This window comes from Phyllostomus discolor, chromosome 7, assembly GCF_004126475.2.
Source record: "Phyllostomus discolor isolate MPI-MPIP mPhyDis1 chromosome 7, mPhyDis1.pri.v3, whole genome shotgun sequence".
Classification (NCBI taxonomy): domain Eukaryota; kingdom Metazoa; phylum Chordata; class Mammalia; order Chiroptera; family Phyllostomidae; genus Phyllostomus; species Phyllostomus discolor.
Window position 1 is genome coordinate 46797818 of NC_040909.2, and position 27956 is coordinate 46825773.

At 43.7% G+C, this 27956-nt stretch overlaps 1 protein-coding gene across 1 annotated transcript in view; it reads right to left on the reverse strand.

Annotated features, from left to right (window-relative positions):
- Nucleotides 1–554: 554 nt before the first annotated feature.
- RFT1 (RFT1 homolog) overlaps nucleotides 555–27956 on the reverse strand; it is a 41054-nt gene continuing 13652 nt past the window's right edge. Inside the window, exons 7-13 of the mRNA XM_028518994.2 lie at nucleotides 22443–22521; nucleotides 18959–19009; nucleotides 17838–17968; nucleotides 16611–16755; nucleotides 9783–9888; nucleotides 3283–3532; nucleotides 555–3018 (exon numbers count right to left, since the gene is read on the reverse strand). Of these exons, the coding sequence (XP_028374795.1) occupies nucleotides 2851–3018; nucleotides 3283–3532; nucleotides 9783–9888; nucleotides 16611–16755; nucleotides 17838–17968; nucleotides 18959–19009; nucleotides 22443–22521 (930 nt within the window). The 3' untranslated portion in view covers nucleotides 555–2850. The remainder of the gene's footprint in view (nucleotides 3019–3282; nucleotides 3533–9782; nucleotides 9889–16610; nucleotides 16756–17837; nucleotides 17969–18958; nucleotides 19010–22442; nucleotides 22522–27956) is intronic.

Genomic DNA, 27956 nt, shown 5'->3' on the forward strand with positions numbered 1-27956 from the left:
AATCTGGTCTTTTCTGATGGGCTCCTAGGCCTCCAGCCTTCCACAACCCTCTGAGCCACAGAGAACCTCGAGCAGGGAGCATCCTGAGCCCGTGGCTCGGCTCCCAAGAGTTCTCTGCACTGAGCTCCCAGTGCAAGTTCTTCTCCCTCTGCCATCAGTGCCAAAGACGCACCCCTCTGCGTCTGGCCTGCCTTCCCCTAGGAGCAGGGGTGTGTAGGTATGGGAAAGGGCTCCCCAGCTTCTTTCCCTTCTCTTGTCCCCACCCAGGCCTGCCCTATTTTCAGCCGTGGCTCATCAGAGACTATCCCAGGGACCATGTCCTCCCTGGCTCCCCCTGTAACTGAATTCTGTGCATCCCAGAGGCCTCACAGAGGCACTCTGAGCTCCTACTTTCTGGGGTCTGTGAGGCATCTTACCTGAGCCCCTTCTCCAGGTCCTGGATGCTCTCAGCTCCTCTTTCCTCAACATCCAAAGCTGCTTAGGAAGGAGTCCCTGAAGGGGTTATTTTACATCTCAGTGTGAAAGAGTCACTGAGTCCTTCCCTGGCAGAATGGAATTTCTAGTCTCCTCTCTAATTATGGAATAACAGCCTTTGATCTCAGGAAAGAAATTCAAACACTGATTAAGAAAGATATATGGGCATGGGGATACCCTGGGTTCCCTAAAGGTCACACTGCCTACAATGACATACGTGGCCATGCTTTTGTAAGGTAGGGTCAGTCCTGAGCCACGGAAGAATGGATGCTCCATTTAACAGCATGACCAAGACAGGGCCCAGCAGACGGAGCAGACAGGAGAGAAAAGGGCAACAAACAATGGGAAACTCTGCTTCCGGTGGGAAGGGGAGAGCAGTGAATGCATGGCCAGGCCTTTCAGTCCCAGACATGGCGTCTGTCACAGAGGCCAGGACACCACCCTCTGTCGGGAACCTCCGTCCAGTCACAACAGTCAGTGCAGGACAAGTGCTCTGGCAGGAAACAGAAATGGCTCACATACTCAGAGCTACTTGCCTACCTTCCTTTTGAAATTTAAGAAAAAAATGCTTTCCTTTTTGGAAAGACAGGGGGTATGAAGAGCTGAAGATACAAGAAAATAATTACTGATTTTAAAATCAGGATATTGGCATGTGTTTGGCAACATGACTGCATGAGGCAAGAAAAAAGGCAGGAGAAAGTGTTCTGCTGGAGCGAGGCCGGGAAGTGGCCGGGAGTGGGGCAGAGACACAGCTCCTCGAGCCCTCCCCTCTGAGTAAGGGCAGAGCGGCTCAGCAGCATAGTATCCCCTTCCGGAGGGATCTGACAGGCAGATCTGTGTGGCGAAAACAGCACAGAAAAAAATACTGTTATTTTCACCACCAAAGACTTCTTCATTTCATAAAAGGATATGCTTTAGTGATTTGTTTCCATGGAGAAGTAACCTCACTATATCTTAGGTGGCACTCACAGGCCAAAATGTGATTCCCTCCAAAAACCCTTTCCGGGTGAAGGCAGACTGCATGGGATGAGCAATGAGAGAGCAAGCACATGCTGCCATGCTGAAGGGCAGAGCAGAAACCTTACTGGTTCTGCAGCTGACTGAGGAGCAAGTCGGCGATGCTGCCCAGGCAACAGCAGCTCTCTTCCTGGGACAGAGAACAGACACCGTGCATAGGTGCATGGCTGATGAGGACATACGTGTGCCAACCTCAGTTTGCCAAAAAAGCTGATCCCAGAACCCTGCCTAAGAGACATAGATTCCAAAGGTCAATCACATGCAAAAAAAATTTACTGCATTAATGAAAGGAAGATGTTTTGCTGCCTGAGAACAAAGCTTGGTGATCTCACCTGTTGGGTTACAGGGTGTAGAGAGGTGAGCTTTAAGCCCGGACTCCCATTGTGTCCTGGAGAACCAGACCCACAGCCTGCCGCTCTTGTCCTAGGGCTGGAATTCAGGTGGACTGACCAGTGCTGGAAGTAATGGGTCAGTGGGAGGGCCTTGTGATACTTGCCACACACATATTAGAATTTATTTTATTTTGATGAAAAAAAGATGCATCTATTCAACTTTAGCTGGCATCTGTACCATGTCCACATGGGAAGTCTCAGCCCACTGCAAAGTAACATTTCCTTGAGCGGAAAAGGTAGGTCACACGGATCACAGTTTCCTTCCAAACTCCCTCTTTCAGGTGGTCGGGCCAGGGGTCTTGAGCCAGCCTGTGCCTGCTCTGGGAAGGCATGTGCCAGCCCAGGGGACACAGCAGCGAAGATGACATGCGACTCCACCTCATTGACTTGGGGAAACGTGATCTGAAAGACCATGTTTTCATTTCTTGGGTTTCTATTAACATTTTTCTTTCTCTAAAAACCCAGACCACAGGGCTGCCATGGGAAAAGCCACAACTCCAGGAGCACCCTCATTCTTATTTGGTGCCTAACATCAGCTTTCCCTCCTCCTTTCACAGCATTAGTCAAATATTCCTCTGAAGGGGAAGATGGCTGCATCTCCTTTTTTTTTTTTTTTTGTACCACATGATTAACTATTAACATCCGAGGTAGTTTGTTGGAGTATGCAGCTCCTAAGGTCAACCACACCCAAAGGAATTACTATATTAATCAAAAGGGAAAACACCGATTAGACCAAAATGGTGAAAAAAATAACTATCTATTTTAAAAGAGCCTTTGGTCTTCCCCTAAAAATGGAAGTCTCCCTTCCTGACAGAGATGCAAATGGACAGCAATGTCTGGCCCAGTGGCTCTCTCCAACGTCGCACCTGCCGGGGTTGGTCTCACTCCTCTGCAGGGCTCTTCTGCCCAGGAAATGTGTTCTGCCCATGGCTAGTCCAGGTGTACAGGCATCAGTGAATCCCTCAGGTCACGTCATTTTGCCAGTAAGTCTGGACACACCTAACTGAGTCCTAAGAAAGTGGATTAGCTTGGTCTCCGTGAGGAACACTGTCCCGAGAGTCGCTCCCAAACAGAAGGCCCCCACAGCCACGTGCACCAGCCTGGCCAGCCAGCCCTGCTCACAGCAGAGGAACACCTGCAGAAAGAAACCACTGTCACTGCCCTGGCCCCGCCTTCTGTACCTCCTCCCTCTGGGCAAGCCAGGAAAAGGGGAAGCACCACTGGGGACAGGGTTTGGTAACAGCTATCACAAGATGATGTCCTAGAGGCTTAGGGGAAGGGATAAGAGGTGCCAGATACTTGTCCAGCTGCTTCAGGCAGAGTGGGAAGGGGCAGCTAGAGTGAGGAACAGTGGACAGGTTACCAAAGCATGTAGTGTGAAGGCTGCAGGGACTCTCACCTCTGAAATACCAGTAATCCCACCACTGAGGGCAAATGCTCCCAGGAGGACAGGCGACAGCTGCAGGCCGGCCAGGGGCCTATGGGGGCTCTCACGGTAGTAGCGGTGGATGAAGCAAAGGCTCTGTGTGATCCGAATGCCCATGTTAAAGCAGTTGGCCAAGATGAAGCCCACGCTGCCACACCAATGGGTCAGGAGATAGGACAATACCAGGAACGAAAATGACAGGGCCAACATTGTGAAATTATACCTGGGGAGAGGAAAACAAGCAAAGCAAGGCAGTGGACAACTTGTCCTAAAACAGAACTCCTGCAAAAAAAGTGGCCACGATCACGAAATCATAGAAAGCACCTGAGTTCCCATAATCCAGCTGGTTTTCATAACATTAAATGCTATATAGATAACAAGGAAATGTCATTGTCTTCTTCACCCCTAAATGGAAGGGTAAGAAAATGAGCAATTCAAGATATGGTTAGCTTAAGTGTACTTTGTGATAAAAAAAATGTAAGAATCCTATTCAGCCCAAGTCTTGAATGTGAGGTACAAGAATATGACACGGGTAACAATTACATACAAATGCTAACTCTGGCGGGCACTGTGAGGGGTGCTGTGAATGAACACACATGGGCCTTGCCCCTTGGAGTTTAGGTTCATTTTGCAGTCAAGGACACCAGGAACACAGTCTAAGTAATCTGTCTGGGGAGTAAGCCAACACTCCAACCTGACCCCTGGCCCCTAAACTTTAGTACTGCACACCGTTTCCTTTGGGAGATGCAGAAGCTCTGTAACCTTGGCCAGTGGACATCACTCAAAGCAAATAACCAGCTTCCAGAAAGAAATGTAAACAGGGAGTGAAGCCTGGATTATATTCAAGGTTCCCCCAGACTCTTACACATCCTTTCTTCTCTCTCTACGTCTCTAGAGCTCTTTGGAGTCCATGACTGGATGGACTGCATGCTCCTTTTGCTTCTCTTATTTCAAAGCAGCATGTCAGTTATCTTCCGTTCTCAGCAAAGGAAACTGAGTCTCAGCAAAGGTAAAAGAGCTGCTATAATCCTCCAAAAAGATCATGGTACAGCATCTGGTTTCCACCTAGTGCACAGCAAGCATTCTCAGTGTACAGTTGAGGGAACCAAACCCCTTAAGTGCCCTCAAGCTGTGTCTGCTGGTTAGGAAACCTCAGAGCCACTGGTCAGGCTCTGCACATGAAGGGTGGTAAGAAAGCCACTGTGTCAACCGGATACTCAGGTACTGGTCCTCATGCAGACTAAGCCCAAGGTGCTATGCAGATATACTTTATCAGAATGGGTGGTAAGAATATTTCCTGACATACATACATACATACACACACGCAACTAGACTCCAACGGGGGAGGTGTGTGCTTTCATCCAGAAGTCCAGAGAGGAATTTGTCTGTTTCTTAGTTGAGAAAGAGTTTCTTTTAATGAGCAATGAAAGTACATGAGCTTATACCTTCACAGGGGAAGTTTCTCCATTACTAGTCAGTGATCAGAGTGGCTGACTTCATAACAAGTCATTGAGGTGGGACCCATTATAGACCAGTACTCTGAACTCTTTTACAAAAAGAAGCAGAAATGTATAATCTTGTTGGTCCCCCCCCCCAAAAAAAAACTATCAGAAAGATCTATGATACCACCAATCCTTAGAGTTTGAGCCATAGGTTCACAAACTTTCAAAGTCATCCTCACCCAGCTGCAAGTAAAATGGCGACAATGAATGAACTCATCACTAATTTAAGCAGGGATGAACTCAACAGTGCATCTGCTTTGGTGTGGGAGGAGCTGATAATGATGGGATCCACTGTTTTTCACCATAATAGGATTCTGCACCTGTTGAACTTTCTAGAACTAACAAATATATATATAGTCTTAAAGGTATAATCCAGGAAAAAATGAAAATTTTAAAGATGCAATTAAAATATCACTTTTTAAATCAATGCCAAACTAATGACAATAATGACTATTCTAATTTATAAACAGTAAATTATTTATGAATGCTTATTTTTCCATGGCCCTAAGACACTGAGCTTAAAATTATGCTTATCAAAAGACAGAAAGTCAAGGACATTGACTACAGTGGCAACCAAAGCATCCCCCAGTGGGTGCTGGCTGAGTAAATCAAGGCACAGCCATACAGTGTAGCCAGTGTGCAATGCAGCCTCTGCAGCCGTGAAAAAGATGGTGCCAGTCTATGTGCCACAGTGAGAAGGCTGCACACATCCTCCATTCCACAGCTGTGGAGTCCCACTCCATGTTGGGCACTCAGGGCCAACAAATCAGACAAAGGAGCTGTCAGTCTTGGGACTTTGCATCACTGTCCCCTCTGCCTGGACGGCTCTGTGCCTCCTTGCCTGGCAGACTCTTCTTGTTTATCCAGGTCTTGGCTTAAATGCCATCTCCTCACATGGGCCTCCCAATCTAGAAAGGTCCCCATTCTCACTATATAGCCCTGTTTTAGTTCTCTGTACAGCACAATCTTCTCTTAGTTTTTACTTATTCACTATCCGCCTCTCCCACTGTCTGCTCCAGAAGGATGGGGATCTCATCTGTCTTGTTCATTGCTGTATTCCTGGAGCTTAACACAATATTTGTTAGAGAGTAGATGCTCAAAAAGCATGTGTCAAATGAACAAAGGAAAATGAGATATCATTAACAAAACAGAACAAAAATTCTTCAATAGGGCATGAAAAATTCATAAATCATATTCTATGTATTATGAGGTTATTAACAAAAAAGCAACTTACAATTCAAAGGATGTTCTAATATTTAACATCGAACAAAATGCCTTGTTTTTCTTTATAAAAGCACTGATCAATCTAAAGTTGGTTAAGTAAAAGCCCATGTTTTGGCCCTGGCTAGTGTGGCTCAGTAGATTGAGTGCTAACTTTTGAACTGAAAGGTTGCTGGTTCGATTCCTGGTCAGGGCACATGCCTGGGTTGCAGTCCAGGTTCCTAGTTTTGGGTGTGCGGGAGGCAACCAATCAATGCTTCTCTCCCTCTCCATCTCTCTCCTTCCTTCCACTCTCTCTAAAAATGAATAAATCTTCAAAGGCCCATAATTTTATCAATATTTTCTTCAACTCAGAATCCAAAACATCCAGTATAAACCACTCATAACATTTAATTAAGCTGCCCAATTCTATTGTACTACAAAAATCTTTACTAGAGCTCTATGTCTGGTTAAATTCCCAGAGATGAAAAAAATGCCAGGGGTCTGCGATGAGCCCAGGTGCTCCATGTGTTCAGACCAGGGCCAGGGCCCACTGTGTTTAGTACAAATCTGAAGACTATGTCTAAAGCCACATTTTACTCTTAAGGAAAGTGAGTCACTTCAGATGAGAACTGCATTAGAAGGCACTCTGCCCTCTTTTCTCTACATTGACTACTAATAGCATAAAAATAATTTTCCAGATATTTATATACTGTTAAAATCCCATTACAACTGACTTAAGAGTTGTTTCATTGGTTCAATGAATCATAAGAGGAAAAACAGCAACCAGCCACTGACCATATTTCCTCATGATTTGGTTGTAGAAGATTTTTGTTTAACATTTTAAGCAGAAACAATGTTGATTCTTCCCCTCAGCACTAATGCTAAAACTACTATAGCAAAAGTCCCTTCCAAGAGATAGATTCCTAGTACAGAGCTCTTTCCACTATGCCTCAGTGCCTCTTTTAGTATGTTTTAAATTATATTTTAAAATTATTTTAGCCCTGGCTGGTGTGGCTCAGTGGACTGAGCACCAGCTTGCGAACTGAAAGGTCACTGGTTCGGTTCCTAGTCAGGACACATGCCTGGGTTGCAGGCCAGATCCCAAGTCAGGGCATGCAAGGGGAAACCGATAGATATATTTCTTGGACATTAATGTTTCTTTCCCTCTCTTTCTCCCTCCCCTCCCTTCTTTCTAAAAGTAAATACATAAAATCTTTAAAAATTATTTCATATTAGGAGTACCTTTCAAATAAAAATATAGTATTTTCAAAATTAAAATTTTTAAAAAATTTTTGGCCTTCCCCCCCTTTTTTTTAAAGATTTTATTTACTTATTTTTAGACAAGGAAGGGAGGGAGATAGAGAGAGAGAGAGAAACATCAATGTGCAGTTGCTGGGGGTTATGGCCTGCAACCCAGGCATGTGCCCTGGCTGGGAATCGAACCTGGGACATTTTGGTTCCCAGCCCGTGCTCAATCCACTGAGCTACACCAGCCAGGGCTTCAAAATTAAACTTAAGTAGACTTTTCTATCCATGAAGAAAAAAAGAGGGGAAGGATGGATTCAAAGCTGTTTAATGGCTATAAATTTAACTACCTGAAAGTAAACATCATTTTTAGACCACTACTTGGAAACTATGTGTTGTGACCTAGAAGCAGGCTGGAAAATCAACTTAGTGGCTCATGATATGGCAGTTTAAAAATGAAACAACAGGATTAAAAAAACTGCCAGTGTGTCCTGCACATACTTGGTATACCTACCACTTTGTGAAAGCAGAAAGTTTCAGTCATATCCGCCTAAAAATATATGTTGGATCACAGTGCTCAGTGTAGTTTTTACTGTGAAAGCCAGTTGGACCAGCAGTTCCTCAGGCCCTAGCTATCACTGGAAATCTCCTGAAGATGTGTAATGAAAGATTCCTTGACCCAAACCCCTACAATTCTAGTTCCATTGGTCTAGGAAGGGGCTAGAACTTCCTACAGGAATCTGAACAGCCTGGTCAGGGACTGCTCTTCTGGACTCTAGTCCTAAACCACGGTGTAGCAAACAGTCACCCAGCTTCTCCATGAGACAGTCCAACATGGGAAGAGGAGAGGCTGCTGTGAATGAGAGGAAGTGTTCCCCAACTCTTTGAACTACCCTTTCCTACCCCACCCCCACCTCTGGGCCTCTGAGGACTTTCTACAGCACTCAGGGCAGTATACAGGCAGCACGAACACCCCGAGGGACCCAGGCCCCAGGCGGCAGAGGGATAATGAGGGCCACACAGCCGACTACCTATAACCACCCCTTCTACTCTCTCTTCTTGCCCCTATCACTTTGATCCATCTCCTCAACCTCATCCTGTAGTGTTGTCTTAAGATACTGCCTTGCCACTTTTCATATTTGGACACAAGAAATGAATGATCTTGTGTGTGAAGTTCTTAGTCAGCAGTTTGTGTCAGAATCACTGAGGAGCTTTTAAAAACACACACATGTGGTTAGGGGCCTGTGATTCTGTAGGTGTGGTGGGAGAGAGAGTGGTGGAAGTAGGTGGACAGGAATCTGCATTTCTAACATGCCCTGTGAAGGATTTTGACTCATAACCAGGGTTAAGAACCACTACTTAAAGTTCTAGGGCAGAGGTCCTGATCTGGTGTCAATGGATGGGAAAAAAATTATGGTAAAACATGAATGTGTACTTGAGCTTTTCTCTGAGGAGAAATGTCACAGATCCCTGAGATTCTCAAAGATCTATGAATCAAATTCTCAGGGGTAGGACTCCTTTCGGAGATGCTCCTTGGTAACCCACTGGAGCACTGGGCAAGGAGGTGGAGGAATGGAGCTTGCCTTGTGCCTGTCTCTGCAAACCTAGAGTAACATAACCCTTCAGGGCCCAGATTTCTTCCTCAACAAATGGTGCATATGCAGTGCAGAGTCTGGGGAAGGCACTGTGCTCATGGGCTGGGTGCTACTTCTAAAAGAGCCTTCTTTTTTTTTTTTAATTTTTTTTATTTCAATCATTGTTCAAGTACAGTTTTCTCCCCCCTACTCCCGTTCCAGCCCCTCCACCCAAACCTCCCCCCTTCCCCCCATTACCCCCCACCCCTAGTTTTTGTCCATGTGTCCTCCAAATTTGTTCCTGTAATCCCTACCCATTCCCCCCTGAAATTCCCTCTTTTCTCCCCTCTGGCCACTGTCAGACTATCCCCTATTTCAGTGTCTTTGGTTATATTTTGCTAGTTTTTTGTTTTGTTTTGTTTTGTTGTTTAGATTCCTGTTAAAGGTGATATCATGTGGTATTTGTCTTTCACTGCCTGGCTTGTTTCACTTAGCATAATGCTTTCCAGCTCCATCCATGCTGTTGCAAAGGGTATGAGCTCCTTCTTTCTTTCTGCTGCATAGAATTCCATTGTGTAAATGTACCATAGTTTTTTGATCCATTCATTTACTGATGGGCTTCTAGGTTGCTTCCAGCACCTAGCTATTGTAAATTGTGCTGCTATGAACATCGGGGTGCAAAGGTTCTTTTGTATTGGTGTTTTAGTGTTCTTAGGATAGAGTCCCAGCAATGGAATTGCTGGGTCAAAAGGCAGATCCATTTTTAGTTTTCTGAGGAAGTTCCAAACTGCTTTCCATAATGGTTGTACCAGTCTGCAGTCCCACCAACAGTGCACTTAAAAGAGCCTTCTATGAATGCATGTCCAGTATGAAAAGAAAGAAGACCGGTGAGTTACTTCACTCTGGCTATAAAGGCCATGATTAAAGATGTGTCTTTAAGGTTACCTACCTGTCGACCTGCTCTTTGCTCATGGCAGCAAATGTGAAACACTCAGTTACTCCATTGATGGCAAGCAGAAGGACATAGAGACAATAGGAACGCAGCAGAACAGGACCTGTAAGGAAACAATCCACTGAGATACCACAGCACAAATGGGAGGCCCACATCCATCCTCGGTTTGGCTGGGTGGTCAAAACAGGGTCATGAGCCCTGCTGGTATTGTCAATGGGCAACAGCATGCTCAAGCCTATGGTCTTAATTATCTGGAAGGACTCCTAGCATTCCATGGCACTGATTAAAATAAACAGCTAAAAACAAAAGGACAAGTATGAATAAGTATACAGGTCTCTTGCTTAACGACTAAAAGCTTATCTGGGCAGCAAGCAAATCTTCTAGCTTTTTAAATCATGAAGAGTCTGCTAGTTGGAGTCCTCAAGGACACAAGTGGCCCTGCATGTTAAGAGAACTGTTCAGGACTTTTCCACTTTTCAGTGGAAAAGTCCTGAAGAAAAGACCTTGATGAGAAGTGCAAGTTCAGCAGCAGCAGGAAGCTATGGAGATAGAACATCCACAAATTTACAGGGAGAACCAGAGCCCACAATGTTATTTTTTGCTACGATGAAGTTATATAGTTCTATAGCTAAATAACAAGCTTTGAAAAAACCTGCTAACAAAAGATCAGAAACCTTCACAATGGACTGATCCCCTCTTTTAAGAGAGCCATTATTAACAGACAGCCAAGAAATCAGCAATGTAATAAACATATATCCAAACTGTAACCCAGTAATCCCACTCCCAGGTATACTGCACACAGAAATAAAAGAATGAGTTCACAAAAACATTTGTATATAAATATCCATGGCAATTTTACATAGAATAGCCAAAACTGACATCAACAGAAGGATAAACAATCTGTGGGCCATCCATAAAAAGAAATACTCAGCAATCAAAAAGAAAAAAAAACAAAAACTACTGAACCATGTAAAAATATGGATGAATCTCAAAACTTTATATTGAGGGAAAGAAGCCAATCAAACAAACAAACAAACAAATAAATAAACAAGACAAAAATTAAAAAGAAACCAAACACACAAATGTCCCTGTTGTAATATTTCATTTATATAAAATTCTTTCTTAAAACAACACTGATCTATGGTGACAGAAGTCACCAACAGGGGACTTCCAGCCAACATAGAGGTATAGGCAGATACACTTTGCCTCCTTGCACAACCAAAAGAAAGACAACAACAAATTTAAAAATAAAAAAAACAGCCAGAAAAACTGTGTGGAACTGTATGGAAATCCAACAACCAAGGAGTTAAAGAAGAAACGTTCATCCAGACTGGTAGGAGGGGCGGACACAAGCAGCCAGGGCAGAGAGGTCTCGTGCCAAGGTGGTGGCTGGAGGACTGGGTGGGCGAGATGGTGGCTGGCAGATTGGGCGGTCCCACATATGTGGGCATATAAAACAGAAAGAACAATTGGGGAGCAAGACAGACCACGCAACCCAGGGATCCAGCACAAGGAAATAAAGCCTCCAAAGCACTGGCTGTAAAGACCTGTGGGGGTTACAGTGGCAGGAGAAACTCCCAGCTTCAAAGGAGAGTTCATTCGAGAGACCCACAGGTCTTAAAATGTACACAAACCCACCCACCCAGAAATCAGCACCAAAAAGGCAATTTGCTTGTGGGTAGCAAAGGAAGTGACTGAAAGCCAGCCAAGAGCTGAGCAAGTGGCATTGTTCCCTCTTGAACCCCTCCCCCACAGACAGCGCCACAACACAGCGCCGTGGGTTGCCCTGACCTGGAGAATACCTAAGGCTCCACCTCTTACTACGTAACAGGCACACCAAGACAAAAAAAATAGCCCAAATGCAAGAACAGATCAAAGTTCCAGAAAAAATACAAATAAGCAGTAAAGAGATAGCCAACCTATCAAATGCAGAATTCAAAACACTGGTAATCAGGATGCTTACAGAAATGGTTGAGTATGGTCACAAAATAGGGAAAAAGTGGAAGCTATACAAAGTGAAATTAAAAAAAAAAAACCTATAGGAAATCAACAGTGATAGGAAGGAAGCTGAGACTCAGATCAACAGTGTGAACCAGAAGGAAGAAATAAACATTCAACCAGAACAGAATGAAGACACAAGAATTTAAAAAAGTGAGGAGAGGCTTAGGAACCTCTGGGACAACTCTAAATGTTCCAACATCCGAATCATAGGGGTGTCAGAAAGAGAAGAGGAAGAGCAAGAAACTGAAAACTTATTTGAAAAAATAATGAAGAACTTCTTCAATCTGGCAAAGGAAATAGGCTTCTAGGAAGTCCAGAAAGCTCAGAGAGTCCCAAGGAAGCACACACCAAGGCACATTATAATTACCTTACCCAAGATTAAAGATAAGGAGAAAATCTTAAAAGCAGCAAGAGAAAAGGAGACAGTTACCTACAAAAGAGTTCCCATAAGACTGTCAGCTGATTTTTCAAAGGAAACTTTACAGGCAAGAAGGGGCTCGAAAGAAGTACTCAAAGTCATGAAAGGCAAGGACCTATGTCCAAGATCACTCTATCCAGCAAAGCTATCATTTAGAATGGAAGGGCAGATAAAGTGCTTCCCAGACAAGGTCGAGTTAAAGGAGTTCATCACCACCAAGCCCTTATTTTATGAAAAGTTAAAGGGACTTATCTAAGAAAAAAAGAAGATCAAAACTATGAACAGAAAAATGACAACAAACTCACAACTATCAACAACTGAACCTAAAACAAAAATGAAAACAAATGAAGCAAACAACTAGAACAGGAACAGAATCACAGAAATGGAGATCACGTGGAGGGTTATCAGCAAGGAGTGGGAGGGGGGTAAATGGGAGGTAAAGGTACAGGGAATAAGAAACATAAATGGTAGGTATAAAATAGACAGGAAGGTTAAGAATAGTATGGGAAAAGAAGAAGCCAAAGAACTTATATGTATGACCCAGGGACTTGAACTAAGGGTTGGGGGAGGGGGGAGTGCTGGAGGGTGGGGGGATGTAGGGTAGAGGGGAATGAAAGGGAGAAAAAATGGGAAAACTGTAATAGCATAATCAATAGAATATACTTAAGGAAAAAAAAGAAGTCAGAACAGTGGTTACTTTGGAGGTGAAGGCAGAGAGCTGGCTGGGAAGGGACCTGAGAGAACTTTTTGGGGTAACAGAAATATTCTATATGGTTGAAATTCATCAAACTGTACTCTCAAGAGCACAGCATCCTATTTCATGTAAATTAGACCTCAATAAAGAAAAACCTTAACCACTAAAAGAAAAGGCGGGGCGGGGAGATTGAAGCTCCAGTGTCTCAGGATCTGGAATTCATCCTTGGTTTAGGAAAGCTGCTTGACATGAAGGACTTCTGTACCATGGGGATCCTAAACAGTTTTATGGCATCAAAAATTACCAAAGGAGTACCAACAGGCTGCCCTGATGCCCAACAAAAACTATCTTACATGGCCCTTTCTTGTGTTCCTCACTTTATCATCATGTTGCATTTCATCCCCCAAGCTGCTGCAGAAGGTAGCCTGGCGCCCACGGCTGCCGAGGGACAACTGCAGTTGAGGGGGTGGGGACCAGGGTCTGCCCTGGGATGGCTCGAGGCCATGCACAGTGTGCTTCCGGCTTTTCTTCACCCTCTCCACTCTGGCAGAGGGAAACGAGGCTCTTCTCATAATACACACCTCTCACTTGGTAAATGAAAGCTAATGGTATATGTGGGTCTATCTGAGGGCGGATAAGAACTACTTTGCATCATGGAGAACACAAACTCTTGCATGAAACACTGATTCAAGTGAAAGAGCTTTGAATAAATTTGGGGGAAAAAGATCGAAAATGGGAAATTCCTGGATGGAACTTTAAACTATGGATTGAATTGAGAAGTGTTTATAAGTTGAATTATATGCCCTTCCCATAATCCAAATATGTTGTATGTTGAAGTCCTATCATTTGGAAATCGGGTCTTTAGAGAGATAAGTTAAAGCTAAAATGGGGTCATTAGGGTAGGCCCTAATCCATTATGACCAGCGTGTTTAGAAAAAGGGGAAAGTTGGACAGAGGTAGACACTCCCAGAGGGAAGATGATGTGAAGACAGGGAGAAGGCAGCAATGTGACTGGAGTAACGAATGTCTCTTAAGTCAAGGACTGCTGATAAACTCTAGAAGCTAGAAGAGACAAGGAAGGATTCTACTGCAGCCAGCAGAGAGAGCCTGGCCTTGTTTAAAGCCTGATTTTGGACTTGACCTCCCAAACTGTAAGACAATACATTTCTATTGTTTTATCCATCCAATTTGGGGTACACTGCTATTTCAACCCTAGGCAATTCATACAAGGGACCAGAGAAGAAAAACAGATTTTAAAAAGACAGAGAAAGAGAGAGAAGCACCTAAGAGATGAATGTGAGAAATGTCAGGGAAGTTCAGTGAATGTGTGTTTTTCTTGAGGACAGAAAAGCTAGGTATGAAAAAGAGTTCTGAGAAGAGTCACTAGAGCACTTACAAATCCCCTAAGTATATACAGTCCTAACCCCAAATACCGCAAAGCAAAACCATAGCACCCCACACGAAAGCCTGCCTATATGGTGTCCAGGTCCCACATTTGGAGATGGAAGCACAGAGGATGGAGAGTGTAAGAGGCCAATTCAGGTCACAGGTAAGTCTACCTCATGGGTGAAGACAGAGGTCAACCAGCAACTGGGGCAACTGAGCACAGCTGTTTCGAAAGTCCCACTTTCAAAACTAAGGTGGTTGGCTGAACCCCGGAAAAGTGCTCTTCTTTTCTGATTAATTCAGGAAGACTTTCTGGAAATATTTTTTTAAAAGATTTTATTTATTTATTTTTAGGGAGGGAAGGAAGGGAGATAGAGATAGAGATAGATAGAGAGAGAGAGAGAGAGAGAGAGAGAGAGAGAGAGAAACATCAATGTGCGGTTGCTGGGGGTTATGGCCTGCAACCCAGGAATGTACCCTGGCTGGGAATCGAACCTGGGACACTTTGGTTCTCAGCCCACGCTCAATCCACTGAGCTATGCCAGCCAGGGCTCACTTTCTGGAAATATTTAAGTGAGCAAAAATGACTGGGGGTGGGGGAGCAGCAGTGTTAGTATTTTCTGGCACAGAAAAGGCATTCAGATACGCAGCAGTGGTCCACAGAGTCAGGAGCAGGGTGAGGAGATGAAAGGGAGTAGAGACAAGGGAAGGAAAGCCAGCAGGCACCCTGGGGAGCCACACTGGCCCTACCAGAAGCCACAACAGGCTTTACGGAGAGCTGATATTTGGTCTAAATGAGAGGCAGCTACAATGAGGAGACAATACTAGAAGACCCTGTTGGGACAGTGACGCTGATACAGCCCTGAGCCAGGCAAGAGATGATGATGGTCCTGAAGATCCTCGGTGGCTCCCCAAATCACATGTTTGTTTCACAGACTAAGAACCGGACCATTCTCAAGACTCTGCTCTCTCTGAAGATGACACTGAGAGAATATCTTTTTGAGTCTAAAATTAATGTCCACGACATAAACCATTAGAGACAGAATTTATTACCTTAAAAATCAACTAACACTGGCTCTTTTAATTGACAAATATATTATCAGCATTCAAAATTGGCACCAGCATCTCACTTGAGTATAGGGACTGCACAATTATGGTTGTTTGTTCATACATTTCCTATGAATAATGACTCTGTCAGGTGATCATGATACTGATGGGACAGCCCTCTGCCCATGGCAATGTCCTGTAACTAGGTCACATTTTAAAGGCTGCTCTTCGGTGATTACCTTTCTAAGGGGGCAGAGCTGCTGTGAAATAGCTAAGTCCCAGTCTCTGCACACTAACTCACTAATGGCTTTCTACTGAGGCCTCCCTGCAGCTGCCTGATAGAAATGCACTTCTTAGAGCTCAAGCCCCAGGGAGCTGCAAACCCCAGCACTGGTTTCACAGCAGGTGTTTCTCCAAAAGTAATGACTTTTGTTCAAGGCTAGAAATTCAGGCCTTCTTTCCCTAATTCCAAAAGTTTGGGCTCATTATAATGGGGACTAAAGACTGCAGTGCACTTGTAAAATGGCAATTGACAAAGCTCTTTATATTGAGATGAGACAGCAGAAAGAAGTCTTCAGGGGTCTCATCTAGTGACCTGAGGAATGAAAACCACCTCTGCTAAACACAAGATGAAACATGGCAAACGGACTGCCAGCCTACGGCCCAGTGCATTTTGAAACTGGTGATGTCCCCAGGGCCTAGCAAGAGCTGTGAGAGGCTTAGTGGCCTGGGCACCAGATGTTTCAAAGTTCAACATAGTCAATACTTTTCTCCTTCAAAAACCAAGTCACTGGATTATATATATATATATAATTTTATTTGCAGAGATCAATTTTATTCTCTGCAAATGCCTCTGGGTTATCCTTCAAAGGCTTTTATGCATCAGGCTGTGAGATTTATGTGGTATTTACTATCTTCAGATGTGTTCAGTACTGAGTGGAAGTTCATTCGAGCCTGCTCTCAGCCTTCCTCCCTCACCCCAGGAGGAGCACAGGGAAGCGCTTAGCAAATCACAGTTTAGGCCTAAAAGGACAGCCAAGGGTTCTTAACAACCTCAAGTAAGGTTGCAGAACTGATTGACCTGGTGCCAAAGCCCCCAACTGCACCCTGAGCTTGTCTAACCTCCTGTGAGGGGAAAGTCCCCCACACAGCCACAGCCATGGCCCATTCTTGCTACATGACACAGACGTCAACCATGTGTGCACAAGGTCTTCAATTTCATAAGACTCTCCTATTTCTGTTCAGAAATTAGAACAAATATGGCAACTCTTGTGCATACCTGATCCTGAGCTAAGCATGGCTCCTCCATAGATATCCAAAGCCAGCTGAGAGTAGGCAAAGCCAAAAACGGTGATGGTCAGGCCGGCCAGCAGGGCCAGCTTGAGCAGAGACTCCAAAACTGCAGCAGCCACAGCAATGTCCTCCTGGTGCCAGAGAGAAGCAAGGAAGTTGGATGAATCACGAGCTAAAGAAAAACTTCCCACCTGGCCTTGCCCCTTTGCTGGTTTACAGATCACTCTTCAGCGAGTGATCACCGCTTTTCAGCGAGGGGCATCACCGCTTTTCTGCAGCCTGTTTGTTCCTACCAGTCAGCAAGTGGAGGAAAAATGATAATGTGTGCCTCCTTCAGGAGTTCAGGGAAGGTTTAATTTTTAACTCACTTAGGATAAATTATTTCAAAGGTTGCTTAGGAAACACTCACTTTCCCCTCTGATACTTATTCTTAAATAGGATAGCAAATTTTTTCTGTGCTAGCTAGCTTTGCCAGTGTGCCTCTCCTGGCAAACATCTCCAAATCCTGAGATTCCTGTCAATGTACTAAGGAAAATATTCCTAAATCAAATAGAGAACAAGATTAGCTCATTGTGAGATACTGTGCATAACCTATGTTTTGCAAAATGTCTTCTAAGACATGTAAAGAGGCCAGCTTAGCTTGCTTTTAATTCTAAAATAAGCCAGACATTTTCAGTGGTTTTAGAAAAAGGGAAGTTTATACAACCAAATACTCCTAGATTAAAAGCTCTTCTGTATTTACCATCTGGAGTACGTAGATTCTCACGGTCAGAATGTTGCTCTGGACACTTCACAGTCCTTAAGACGCTTAAACACCTGGTGTGGTGAGGGAAACTGAAGGATCAGGTCTTTCCCCTCCCAGGTTCTATGTCAGCCTTGCCCCAGCCTCTGCATCCTTGGCTTACCTTTGGGACTTATACCTAACAACAGACCACGGGAGGCAGTCAACGCTGCACTGTGGACAGTCGTCAAGAGAGGCTGAGTCAAGAATAAGGTCACAAAGAAGGACAAAGGGTGAAAAGAAAGGGCCAGCCACTGAGAAGGGGAGAAGGCTGTGAAAGAAGTGAGCCATCATTCAGAGTGTGTAGAAAATGAAATCTAGAAGAAAATTTCAGACCAGACAGAAGGGAAGCAGACTGCTCCACATTCATGTCGATCGAGCTTGCAATTAGAAAAGAATCATTAGAGACAGTGACAACAAAACCAAGGCTACCTGCTTCTGAAGGGTGGCGTCCTTTTCTCTCTCTAGCACCTTAGCAAAGAATATATAAAAACTCTCCTCTATTGGCTGGAAAATTAATCTGGCCACAAGGGAGCCAAGATTATTCACGATATCATATATACCTACAAAACAAAAGGAAGAAACAACAATCCTTCTGGTTTTCCCCTTTGAATTTTCACATACTGTTCACTTGTTTTATAATTTTCTTTTTTAAGTGAAACTTTTTGAGATAATGATAGTCACATATAGTTAAAAGAAAAAACAGAGATCCGGGTACTCTTTACCCAGTTTTTCTGAATAGTGACAGCTTGCAAAACTATAGTACAATGTGTCAGAACTAGAATACTGACTTTGATAGTCAAAATACAGAACTCTAAAAAAAAAAAAGATACAACACTCTTCTATCATGAGCATTTTAAAATAAAACCCACTAATACCAAGTTGATTTTTTCTATTTTTATTTCCACTACTCTGAGGTTATATTAAAAAAATAAATATAAAAAATACTAAGACCTGTCTAGCCACACAAACATGGGGAGAATCTTTGTGACTGTGATGATGGGCTCCCTTTTAACACTTTCCCACCCCCAAAGTGAGTATCAGAGCTCTGCAGAAAGCAGGGTAAGGGTAGGGATCTCAACAGAGAACCTGCCACCCAAGTTACATGAAAAGGGAGAATCAGCCCTGGCTGATGTGGCTCAGTGGATTGAGTGCCAGCCTACGAGCTGAAAGGTCACAAGTTCAATTCCCACTCAGGGCACCTGCCTGGGTTGTGGGCCAGATCCCAGGTTGAGGGGGTGTGAGAGGCAACCCATCGATGTATCTCTCACACATCAATGTTTCCCTCCCTCTCTTCCTCCCTGCCTTCCCCTCTCTTTAAAAAATAAATTTTCAAAAATATATTAAAAAAAAGAAAGGGAGAATCAGTACACTGTATATATTTATAAAGGCCTACAATTTTCAATCTTCAGGATTCATGTTTTTATAATCTTCATTTTTTATAACCTTTAGGTTCATTTTCATTGAATATATCAAAATGTGAAGAAAAATATTAGAAAATATCTACTAACAATATTCCTCTTTAATTAAAAAACACTACGATTTCACCTTACCCTGATCGCCAAAATTTAAAACGTTCAAAAATGTCATCACATATCGTTCCCCTACAAACAGAAAGCAAAATAATTAGCACTTCAAATGTACATTATTTTCTCGTTTCCTTTTCTCTTACCATCTATCAACTTTTCCTGTTGATTATCCTAATTTCCTAGGATAATCAACATTTCCTAATTGTAACTTTTCCTAATTGATTATCTAATTTTCTCCTCTCAAAGGAGAAAAATTAGATAATCAATTAAAGAAACATTCTTTGTCCTAATGTTGATTTCAAATAACCTCAAAATAGTAACAATTTAGAAAGTACTGGGAGATTTATTGACAGCAAATCTCCAAACCAGTTAAAAATAAAACAAACAAAATCCAGTCTGGTAAGTTTTTTTTTAAGTATGGGGAGATTACTAAAATATTAATAATGAAAATAATTGTCCCAAGTTTTAAGGGAGATCAGATAATTTGAGTGTAGATTCTGTAAAATGAAAGGTCCATGGTAATGTGCACAGACTCACTAAAAGTTTCCTCTCAGCCCTGGCTGGCATAGCTCAGTGGATTGAGCGCGGACTGTGAACCAAAGTGTCGCAGGTTTGATTCCCAGTCAGGGTAAATGCCTGGGTTGCAGGCCATGACCCCCAGCAACCGCACATTGATGTCTCTCTCCCTCCCTCCCTCCCTCTCTCTCTCTCTCTCTCTCCTCCTTCCCTCTCTAAAAAATAAATAAATAAAATCTACAAAAAAATTAAAAAAAAAAAGTTTCTTCTCTGATGGAAAAAGCTCCATGGAGGTTGGCAAGACTGTGGAGCCCAAGTTCATGATTCAAATGTAAGTCAAATGCCTTCAAGGTGAAGACACCAGCCCAGAACTCCACTCCCCATCCCCAGTTTGTATGATTTTTCCTATTATCTGTGAGTGGAAAGCACTGACCATTATGGAGATAGAGAACTGAAGAGTGCCCACAGCCATATAAGGCAAGTTCTCATTTCCTAGCAACTTGATATGGGGTGGGGGGGGGGGAGGCAATATATGAAGAGATTAGAAGCAGTGATTGTCTCTCAGGTCTCTCTGGCCCTTGCCTCCCTACAACCTCCAAGACACTGCATCTGTAGCAGGGTCCTCTGCGGGTTCTACCAGGCACTGGACCCACAATTGTATTCACTCCCATCTGCGTCTCTGTACGGCTCCAATCCATCCTCACTGCCAGAGTTCTATCTTTTGCAAATCTAGCTCTTCAGTCAACCTCTGCTTTCACACCTTTAAATGGCTTCTCCATGTTAGTGAAAAGTCCAGACTCCTTAATTATGTGTTTGAAACCATTTATGAATTAACCCCCAAGATGTCTGTTTGGCCTCCCTTCACCAACCTCATTCCTACCTCCCACCATCACATGGTCACCCTCTGCCACACCCTCCTACATTTCAGCCCCTCCAGCTGCTCTGAGTCAGGCTAGTTCTTTGCATCTCACCACCTAGAATGGCATTCCTGCAGGGAACACTCCTTGTGTTCTGGCACAATAGGCCTGTCCTTCCTGTACTCTGTAAGCTCCCCGAGGGCAGGAACCATGTCTCAGTCATCTCTTTGACCCTGGTTTCCTAGTAGAGTGCCAGGAAATGAGAGGGTACTCTAGAGGTGTCTGGTGAATGAGCTCACGTTTTCAAGTACAGTCCTCACAGCTCTGTATCAGAGTTAACCACACACAAAAATGTGCATCTTTGGTGAGAGAATGAGCTCCTTGAGACCGTGGCCTGTTACTCATTCATCTGTGTGTTCTCAGCACCTGGTACAGAGTGTTCAGGAAATGTGGGGGCAGAAGGTAACAGCACACACATTTTTGCTACTGCAATGAATAATTTCAACTTTTTTTAGAACTGTAGTTTTTATATAAAAAGAATCTGAGGGTCCTTGTCAAGCCACTTCCTCATATCACAGCCATGGAGATGGAGGCCCTGAGGCGTTCCTAACAGCCCTCTGCCAGTCAGGCCAGGGTGGCCTGACTGTGCAGCCAGCAAGCAGTCAGCACCACTTTCCCGCCTGGCACACACGTCTAGCCACTGAAGTCCAGACAACCAACTTAGGGCCATTGTTTGGACTGGATCCATTCCTCAACTCATTTAAATAGCTCTTAAAACTTTGGGAGGAAAAAAGTACATATAAGCAAATGCTCTTTCCAAAACTCTAACAATCTGAGGTGAAGTATCACAATACAATTGCACTACAGATACCTTCTTTATCAGCAAGTACTTGCTGAATACCTAGCATTTGCCAGGCCCAGAAGGGTGCTGGGGAGACAGTGGTGACCAGCACCCTCCCTGCTCTTAAGAAACTTGTAGTTAAGGGACCTCTGCTTAGCTCTCCAAAGGCTCTGGCCCTTGCTTCCCCTAAGTCTTGCAAATGGTTTCAGTTTTGTAATGGCGATATTGTAGGCGCAAGCTAAACCACGTATTCTCAAAGCTCAGGGAGCCCTCAGACTCCTGCTGGTCCCATCCCTTAACTCTGACAGGAAAAGTAAGGTGTACAGGGAGTTACTCCCCTTTGGGAATATAATTAGTAAAAAAAATAAAGATGGGGTGAAGGGAAGGAGAATAATAGTGATGCTAGAACTATTAGAACTTTTTTACTTTCTCAAATTTTGGTAATGAAATTATATTATTTTTATAATTAAAACAATTTTTAAAAAGATTTAAAAATGTGTTCAGTAATAGATATATAGGTGTATAGACATATGAAACTTTTATAGAGAAAGTTTTATATAGATACTATTGTACTACCTTCAGCAGCTTCTAGCTGCCTCAAATCTCATTCTTTGAACTAAAGCTGGGTATAAATAAACCAACATACATACATACATAGAAAAACGAGATGCACTTTTAGCTCCTTGCTGGCCCTCTGCATCGAGAGCTCTGTCACTGTTACACTGGAAAGCCTTAGAAAGTTGGAAGATTGACCAAACTACTATGCAGGTGAATCTTACTGTTTAAGAAAATAAAATGATAAAAACCTGGTTTTTAAAAAGTTCAAAAAAAAAGATGAAAGTATGCAAAAAGTTAGAATAGGATAATGAAAATACAGATATTTTTCTCTATTTTCCAACTTTCCTATAATTGATATAATACTTTTATAATACATTTATTTAAATGATATAACATGGGGTTTTGGAGAAAGACTTGGATTCAAATTAAGTTGTTCCTCATTACTGTAACCCTGAAGAAGTTACACAATCTCACTGACCCTTGGTTTCCTCGTTCACAATAAATAAAGACAATATCTTTCTTAAAAGGCTGTGGAAAGATTTAATTAGACAATTTAACTATAAAACTAAATAAACGTTAGTCCCCTCTCCTTATAGAGCAAAGCTCCCCGTCTCTGAGGCTCCTCTGCCGGGGGCTGCAGACAGCAGGAGGTCTGGCTCCAGGCGACCAGGAGGTCTGTGGAAGCCCCTTGCTTACACTATGGTTTCCTAACTGCTCAGGGTGACCTTTTACTTACCTTCTGTCAAAATCTGTTTCAAGAAAGACTGTTTGAAAAAACTCCAAGTCAATTTAGCTTCTTTCCAATTTATAAAAGCCTAAAAGAGAAAACAAAACAAAACAAATCCCAGGCATTCCAAGTCCAAAAATACAATAATGCTACATGACAGGCAAACTCGTTTGGTCCCTAATCCCAACTGGGGCAGTCCCCACTACTTTTTCATTTAGAGACATCCAATAAATACTGGCAAAGAATTTACATTCCTAAACTGGAGACAAAGTCTCCGGGTAGCACAGCCCCCTACAAGGGGCCTGCCCAGGGTTCATTCACGGAGACCCCTGACAAACTGTGTTGTACCCTGGCTGCTACCCAGACAGTAAGCTGACCATAGCTCGCACGCACAGCTCAGTCAGTTCTTTCCTTACAAAACATCTGAAGCGTGCCAAGCTTCAGAACAAATTCTGCTCCATGCACTCCACAGCTTAATGCTGTATTTAGCCATCCAGGATCCCTTTACATAAAGTATATGAGCTTTGCTTTATATTTCAAAAGAAAGCCAGGTTTCTCATGACAGTTAAATCACTCAGAATTGGTATGACAGAGGAAAGAAAAAATGAAACTAAACTTCTGATCCGGCTCTTCCAAAACTCCCAAGGGTCCTTAGGAAGAACAGAGGTCAACCCATAAGAGACAGATAGTGTCAAAGCCAGAGAGCTGACCACAAAAAGAGGATTGGGGCAACTGGCTGGACATGACTCCTTTCTTTTCTACCTCCCCCTAATTCCCTCTGAGGCCCCCTCCTCTGTCATGAAGGCATCTTGGATCCCAAAATATTGAGTCTAGGTGTTAGGTTCTTAATCTTAGGTTGCCTGCATTTTAAAAAGTTATTATTAACTCAAAGTGATGACTTCTGAAAAGTGGGATTTCGTGGGGCTCCTCTGGAGGAAAGGGGTGGAACACAAAGGCCAAGCCCACCCCACTTCTCCTGGAGGTCAGTTGTGGCTACAGAGTTAACCCATGGGCGAACCGTCCCAGTCACGTGGCTCCTCTTCTTGGCCAAAAGCCCACCTGTATAAAGCAAAAATATAATGCAGGCCACAGATATAACTTACAATTTTTTAGCAGCCACAGTGAACAGTAAAAAGAAACAGGTTAATTTTATATATAATAAATTAATTTTAATATATTTAACCCAACATATCATTTCAACACGTATAAAGATACTAGAGGGATTTCACATTGTATTTTTATACTAAGTCTTTGAAATCCAGTGCATATGTTGCCCTTACAGCTCATATAATTCCAAATACTCTGTAGCCTCATGTGGCTGGCGGCTACTATTTAGAATAAGGAAAGTCTAGAGTACCCCTTAAAAGCAAGAGTCATTTCCAGTCCCCAAATCTCCTCACCCCTTGGTTTCAGAGCCTTTCTTCCAGACACTGAAAGGACAGGCCTGAATCCTCCCAAAGTACACTTCCTTCAGGGCATCACTGGGCCTAAAGCAGATGCCAGAGGTAGCTCTAGCCCATGAGTAAATCTTCCCCATTGAGAAGGAAACTGTCCTTTCCCCAGGACAAAGAGCACCAGGCTACCTACCACCACCAGGGGGCATTGTGGACCACACCATGTTTGGGGCATTGTTCCTGCCCTCAGTCCAGGAGCCAGGGGCACAACACCTTCTCTCTCTTACATTTCCCCAAGCCAGGTGAGCCTCTGGGGCACGGGTGTCAAACTCATTTTCACCGGGGGCCACATCAGCTTCGTGGTTGCCTTCAAAGGGCCGAATGTAATTTTAAGACTGTATAAACGTAACTACTCCTTAACAATTAAGTGAGTACTCAGTGCTGCCACTGGGTAGAAACGAGGTGCTGGCTGGATAAAACAAGGTGGAGGGCCAGATTCGGCCCTAGGGCCTTGTGCTTGCCACCTGTGCTCCTGGGGTCTCTGCACAACGCTACCTGTGCTCTTTAACGAAAATGAACAGTTACAGCTGGCCCATGGGGCTCTTCCTGAAGCCTACTTGCTGGTAGGCTATGAACGGGTTTGGGAAGATGATTGGGCTCCATAAAAAAGTTCTTTAGGAGAATGAAATCATGAATGTCTCTGATAGGATAATTCATACTTGAGCACTCCTTTCTCCTAACGCCTTAGATTAAATGGACCTACAGTTCTGAAGGAATGAACATGCTGCTTACTATGTCCAAAGACTCATTAAGGACATAGAGGCAGGAAATCAGGTAAGAGATTGGGCTTCTTCTCAGGGGTGTCTCTGCTAAGTGGTAGAATAGAAGTGCATTCTTTGGCTTTTACTGTTCTGTTCAGAATGGATTTGTTATTTAGGACAGTTAAAAGAGGCCTGTTTCACAAGAGCTAGGTTGGTACTGCAGAGCTGGTCTACAGGCTGTGAATTTCTCTGGAATCCCCTGAACAACGAGCCATTCCATTTCGTCACTGCACCAATGGAGGAGCTGAAGTGAGGATGGTGAAAGGTGATGGGCAGTACCTCCCGGGAAGGTCTGGCATCAGAACTCTGGGGCTTCCTATGTTTAATCTGATTCGCTCTTCCACTTCCCAAACTCTTTTCACTCACCGACCAGCCGTTTGCTTACCACACTGACAAGAGTCCCCAGGGAGTCTGTGGACACCATCCTGTCCCATGCCCTCTATGGTCTCTGAACCCTACATAGCACTCTTTCTCTCCTTCTTCCTCCAGGGCTGTGCACTCTGCCCTGGTTTTGTCCATGATCCCATCTCCCCCTCCTACTGTTCTCATCATTTCTCATCTGGACAATTGCCACCAACTCCTTGTTGGAGCTTTTTCACTTCCAACCTTCTCTCTAGCCCATCTTTCTCACGGTGGGGTTTGGGTTTCAGAGTCACACTCAGAGACTGGGGCTCAGACAGCAGCTCGTGATTTATTAGTGCAAAGACCATGGGCAAGATACTTTGCAAGTCTCAGTTTTCTCATCTGCAAAATAGAATAAGAAGTCCTACCTGCTGGAGCTGACTGAATGAGAGAAAACAAGATACTCAATAAACCTGTAACAGAGGGTGAGCTTCTCAACACAAGCAATTAGATTATGGTACTGTTCAAAACCTTTCACTAGGCCCCATGGCACTGAGGCCACCACTACCTGGTCCTAGCCCAGCAGGCCATAACCTCCTCCTGCCTTTTGCTTTCTCTCCCTTCTCCATCTGTTTAGCCAACCTAAATATCCCAGTCAGCCCAAATTCCAACACAGTGGTGGACATATAATAGGTCCTGAGGAAATGCTTTCCTTCCTACAGCCACAAATGCACATTTCTACCACACACACAGACATTCACCTCTGCCCACCCATGTGCCAAGGCCCAGCTCAAAAGTGGCTTCCTCCATGAAGCCTTCCTTGATGCTCCCAGATGGAATTCATCAGTTCTTTCTCTGTGTTTCTAATACCAAACAAACACACACACACTGTCTTACAGTGTAGTTCACTGAGTACAAATCTTTTTTTTTTAGCAATGGTATCTCTTTACATGTTTTTATTGAATTTATTGGGGTGACATTGGTTAAAAAATTACATAGGTTTCAGGGGTATAATTTTGTAATACATTATCTGTATATTGTATTGTGTGTTCACCACCTCAAGTCAAGTTTCCTTCCACCACCATTTATCAGTTGAGTACACATCTTATTGTAACTCCACACACAACACACATTCTGGGGACAGGAACCCCACTTAGGGCACCTGGTACAAGCCCAAACACAGAATACCGCTTAGGAAGTGCTTGATGTGTTAAATTCCTCAGCTTTACTTAAATATTACCAAATCCCTCATATTAAATCCCTCAGAAGTGTCAAGAATATAAAAGATATATGAAGGGCAGTCATTATTTGAGGGATCATTAATTTTAGACTAAATAAGTACCTTTAAAGGAGATGGAATTCTATAAGAATAGAAATGAAATCTTCCAATCTGGTCAAACTGAGCTTGAATGTAGTTGTTTGACCAGCTGTGTACGAGGGAGCCCGCAGTGCAGAAAGCCACTCCAGAGAGTCAAGATAGGCATGCTACTGATGGTAAAGTCATCCATTGCCTTCAAAATTCATCTCATTTCTTTTCTCTTAAAAAAAATAAACTTGAATAATGAATTGTTCTACCTGGAACTTCTCAATCTTTAAGTAAGTAAATAACTACTTCAGGCAATAAGCCAATTTCTTTGGAAGACTATATAACACAGAGATTAAACATATAGACTAAAGTTAGTCCACTGACAGAAGTTAGAGAGAAGTGGGTGCAAAACCAGCTGTGTGATTTTCGGTTAGTCACTTATTTCCTCTGAACCTGTTTTCTCATCTGTAAAATGGAAACAGTGGAATTTATCTCATAGGGTACTATAAGGATTAAAAACCAAAGTCCATGCAAAGTGCTTTGCACAATGCCAGGCACAGAGTAAGCATACAGTCAAAGGAAGTTACTATACACAGCTCTTGGCCAAAGTTCAAATACTTTCACAAAACTCCTTAAGTCTTCAGAGGGGCTTCACAATTCATGTAAACCAATAATCTGTCCTTAAACACGAGGACCCTAAGGCCTGGAGAGAGCCCTGCAGGCTTCACGTCTGTATACACTGCCTCCCCAAAGCACGGGAAGCCTCTGCGGCCCAGCAATCACCTTCCTACATGTCTACATCCCAGCCAGCAGCCAGCATGGGGCTGTGCTCTGTTTGTCAGCAGGAACAGTGCCACTGTGTATCACAGGTCACACAACCTTCTGACGGTCAAGCTTTCTGTCAAGGCAGAATGAGCATGGGTCCTTTCAGGACAGACTGCCAGGTTAAACCACTGAGCTCTCACATCAATGCCACCAGTGTTGTCTTGCTGGGACATTTCAGTGGAGCCATTCCTGCTCTCAGAGCAGCAGTGTGATGGTGGTGATGGTACCAGCAGTCACTAAGGACACCCAGGTGGGCCAGGCCACAGTGCTAAGCACCCGACATGTCCCATCTCATGCAGCTCTCACAACCACGTGAGGAGAGAGGAACTCTTACTATCCCCACTTGACAGATAAGGAAATGAAACTAGGAGTTCTGAGCCCATCACAGGGTCAAATATGCACTTGACAGACTTCACATACCCTCTCTCCTCGCCTGTGGTAATGTCCAAATGCTCCTTTCCAAGATACTGCCAGGGCACAGGGGCTGGCCCAGGATGTAGAGCTGGCCAGGTGTGGTGCAGGTAAGCCCTGGGGAGCACTCAGAGGAGGGCACTTTCCTGCATGCTCAGTCCCACTGAGGTGGGTGGAAGAAGCCCCAGGCAAGAGAAGTGATCTTGAGTCCTAAGCTTGTAAGTCTGCAGATGAGGCACTGTGGTATCTCAAAATTATCATGTTGATTTAGGTTAAAGGTAAGATCTAGTTGATCTGAAAGGAGAACTCTTACCTAGCTAATCAGAACATGTCTGGCTTTGTTAGATCAATCTGGTTTTTCTTGAAAAGTTGTAGGGCAAGATTCCATAAGTTCTGAGACGAAATTCCCACATAATTTACTACT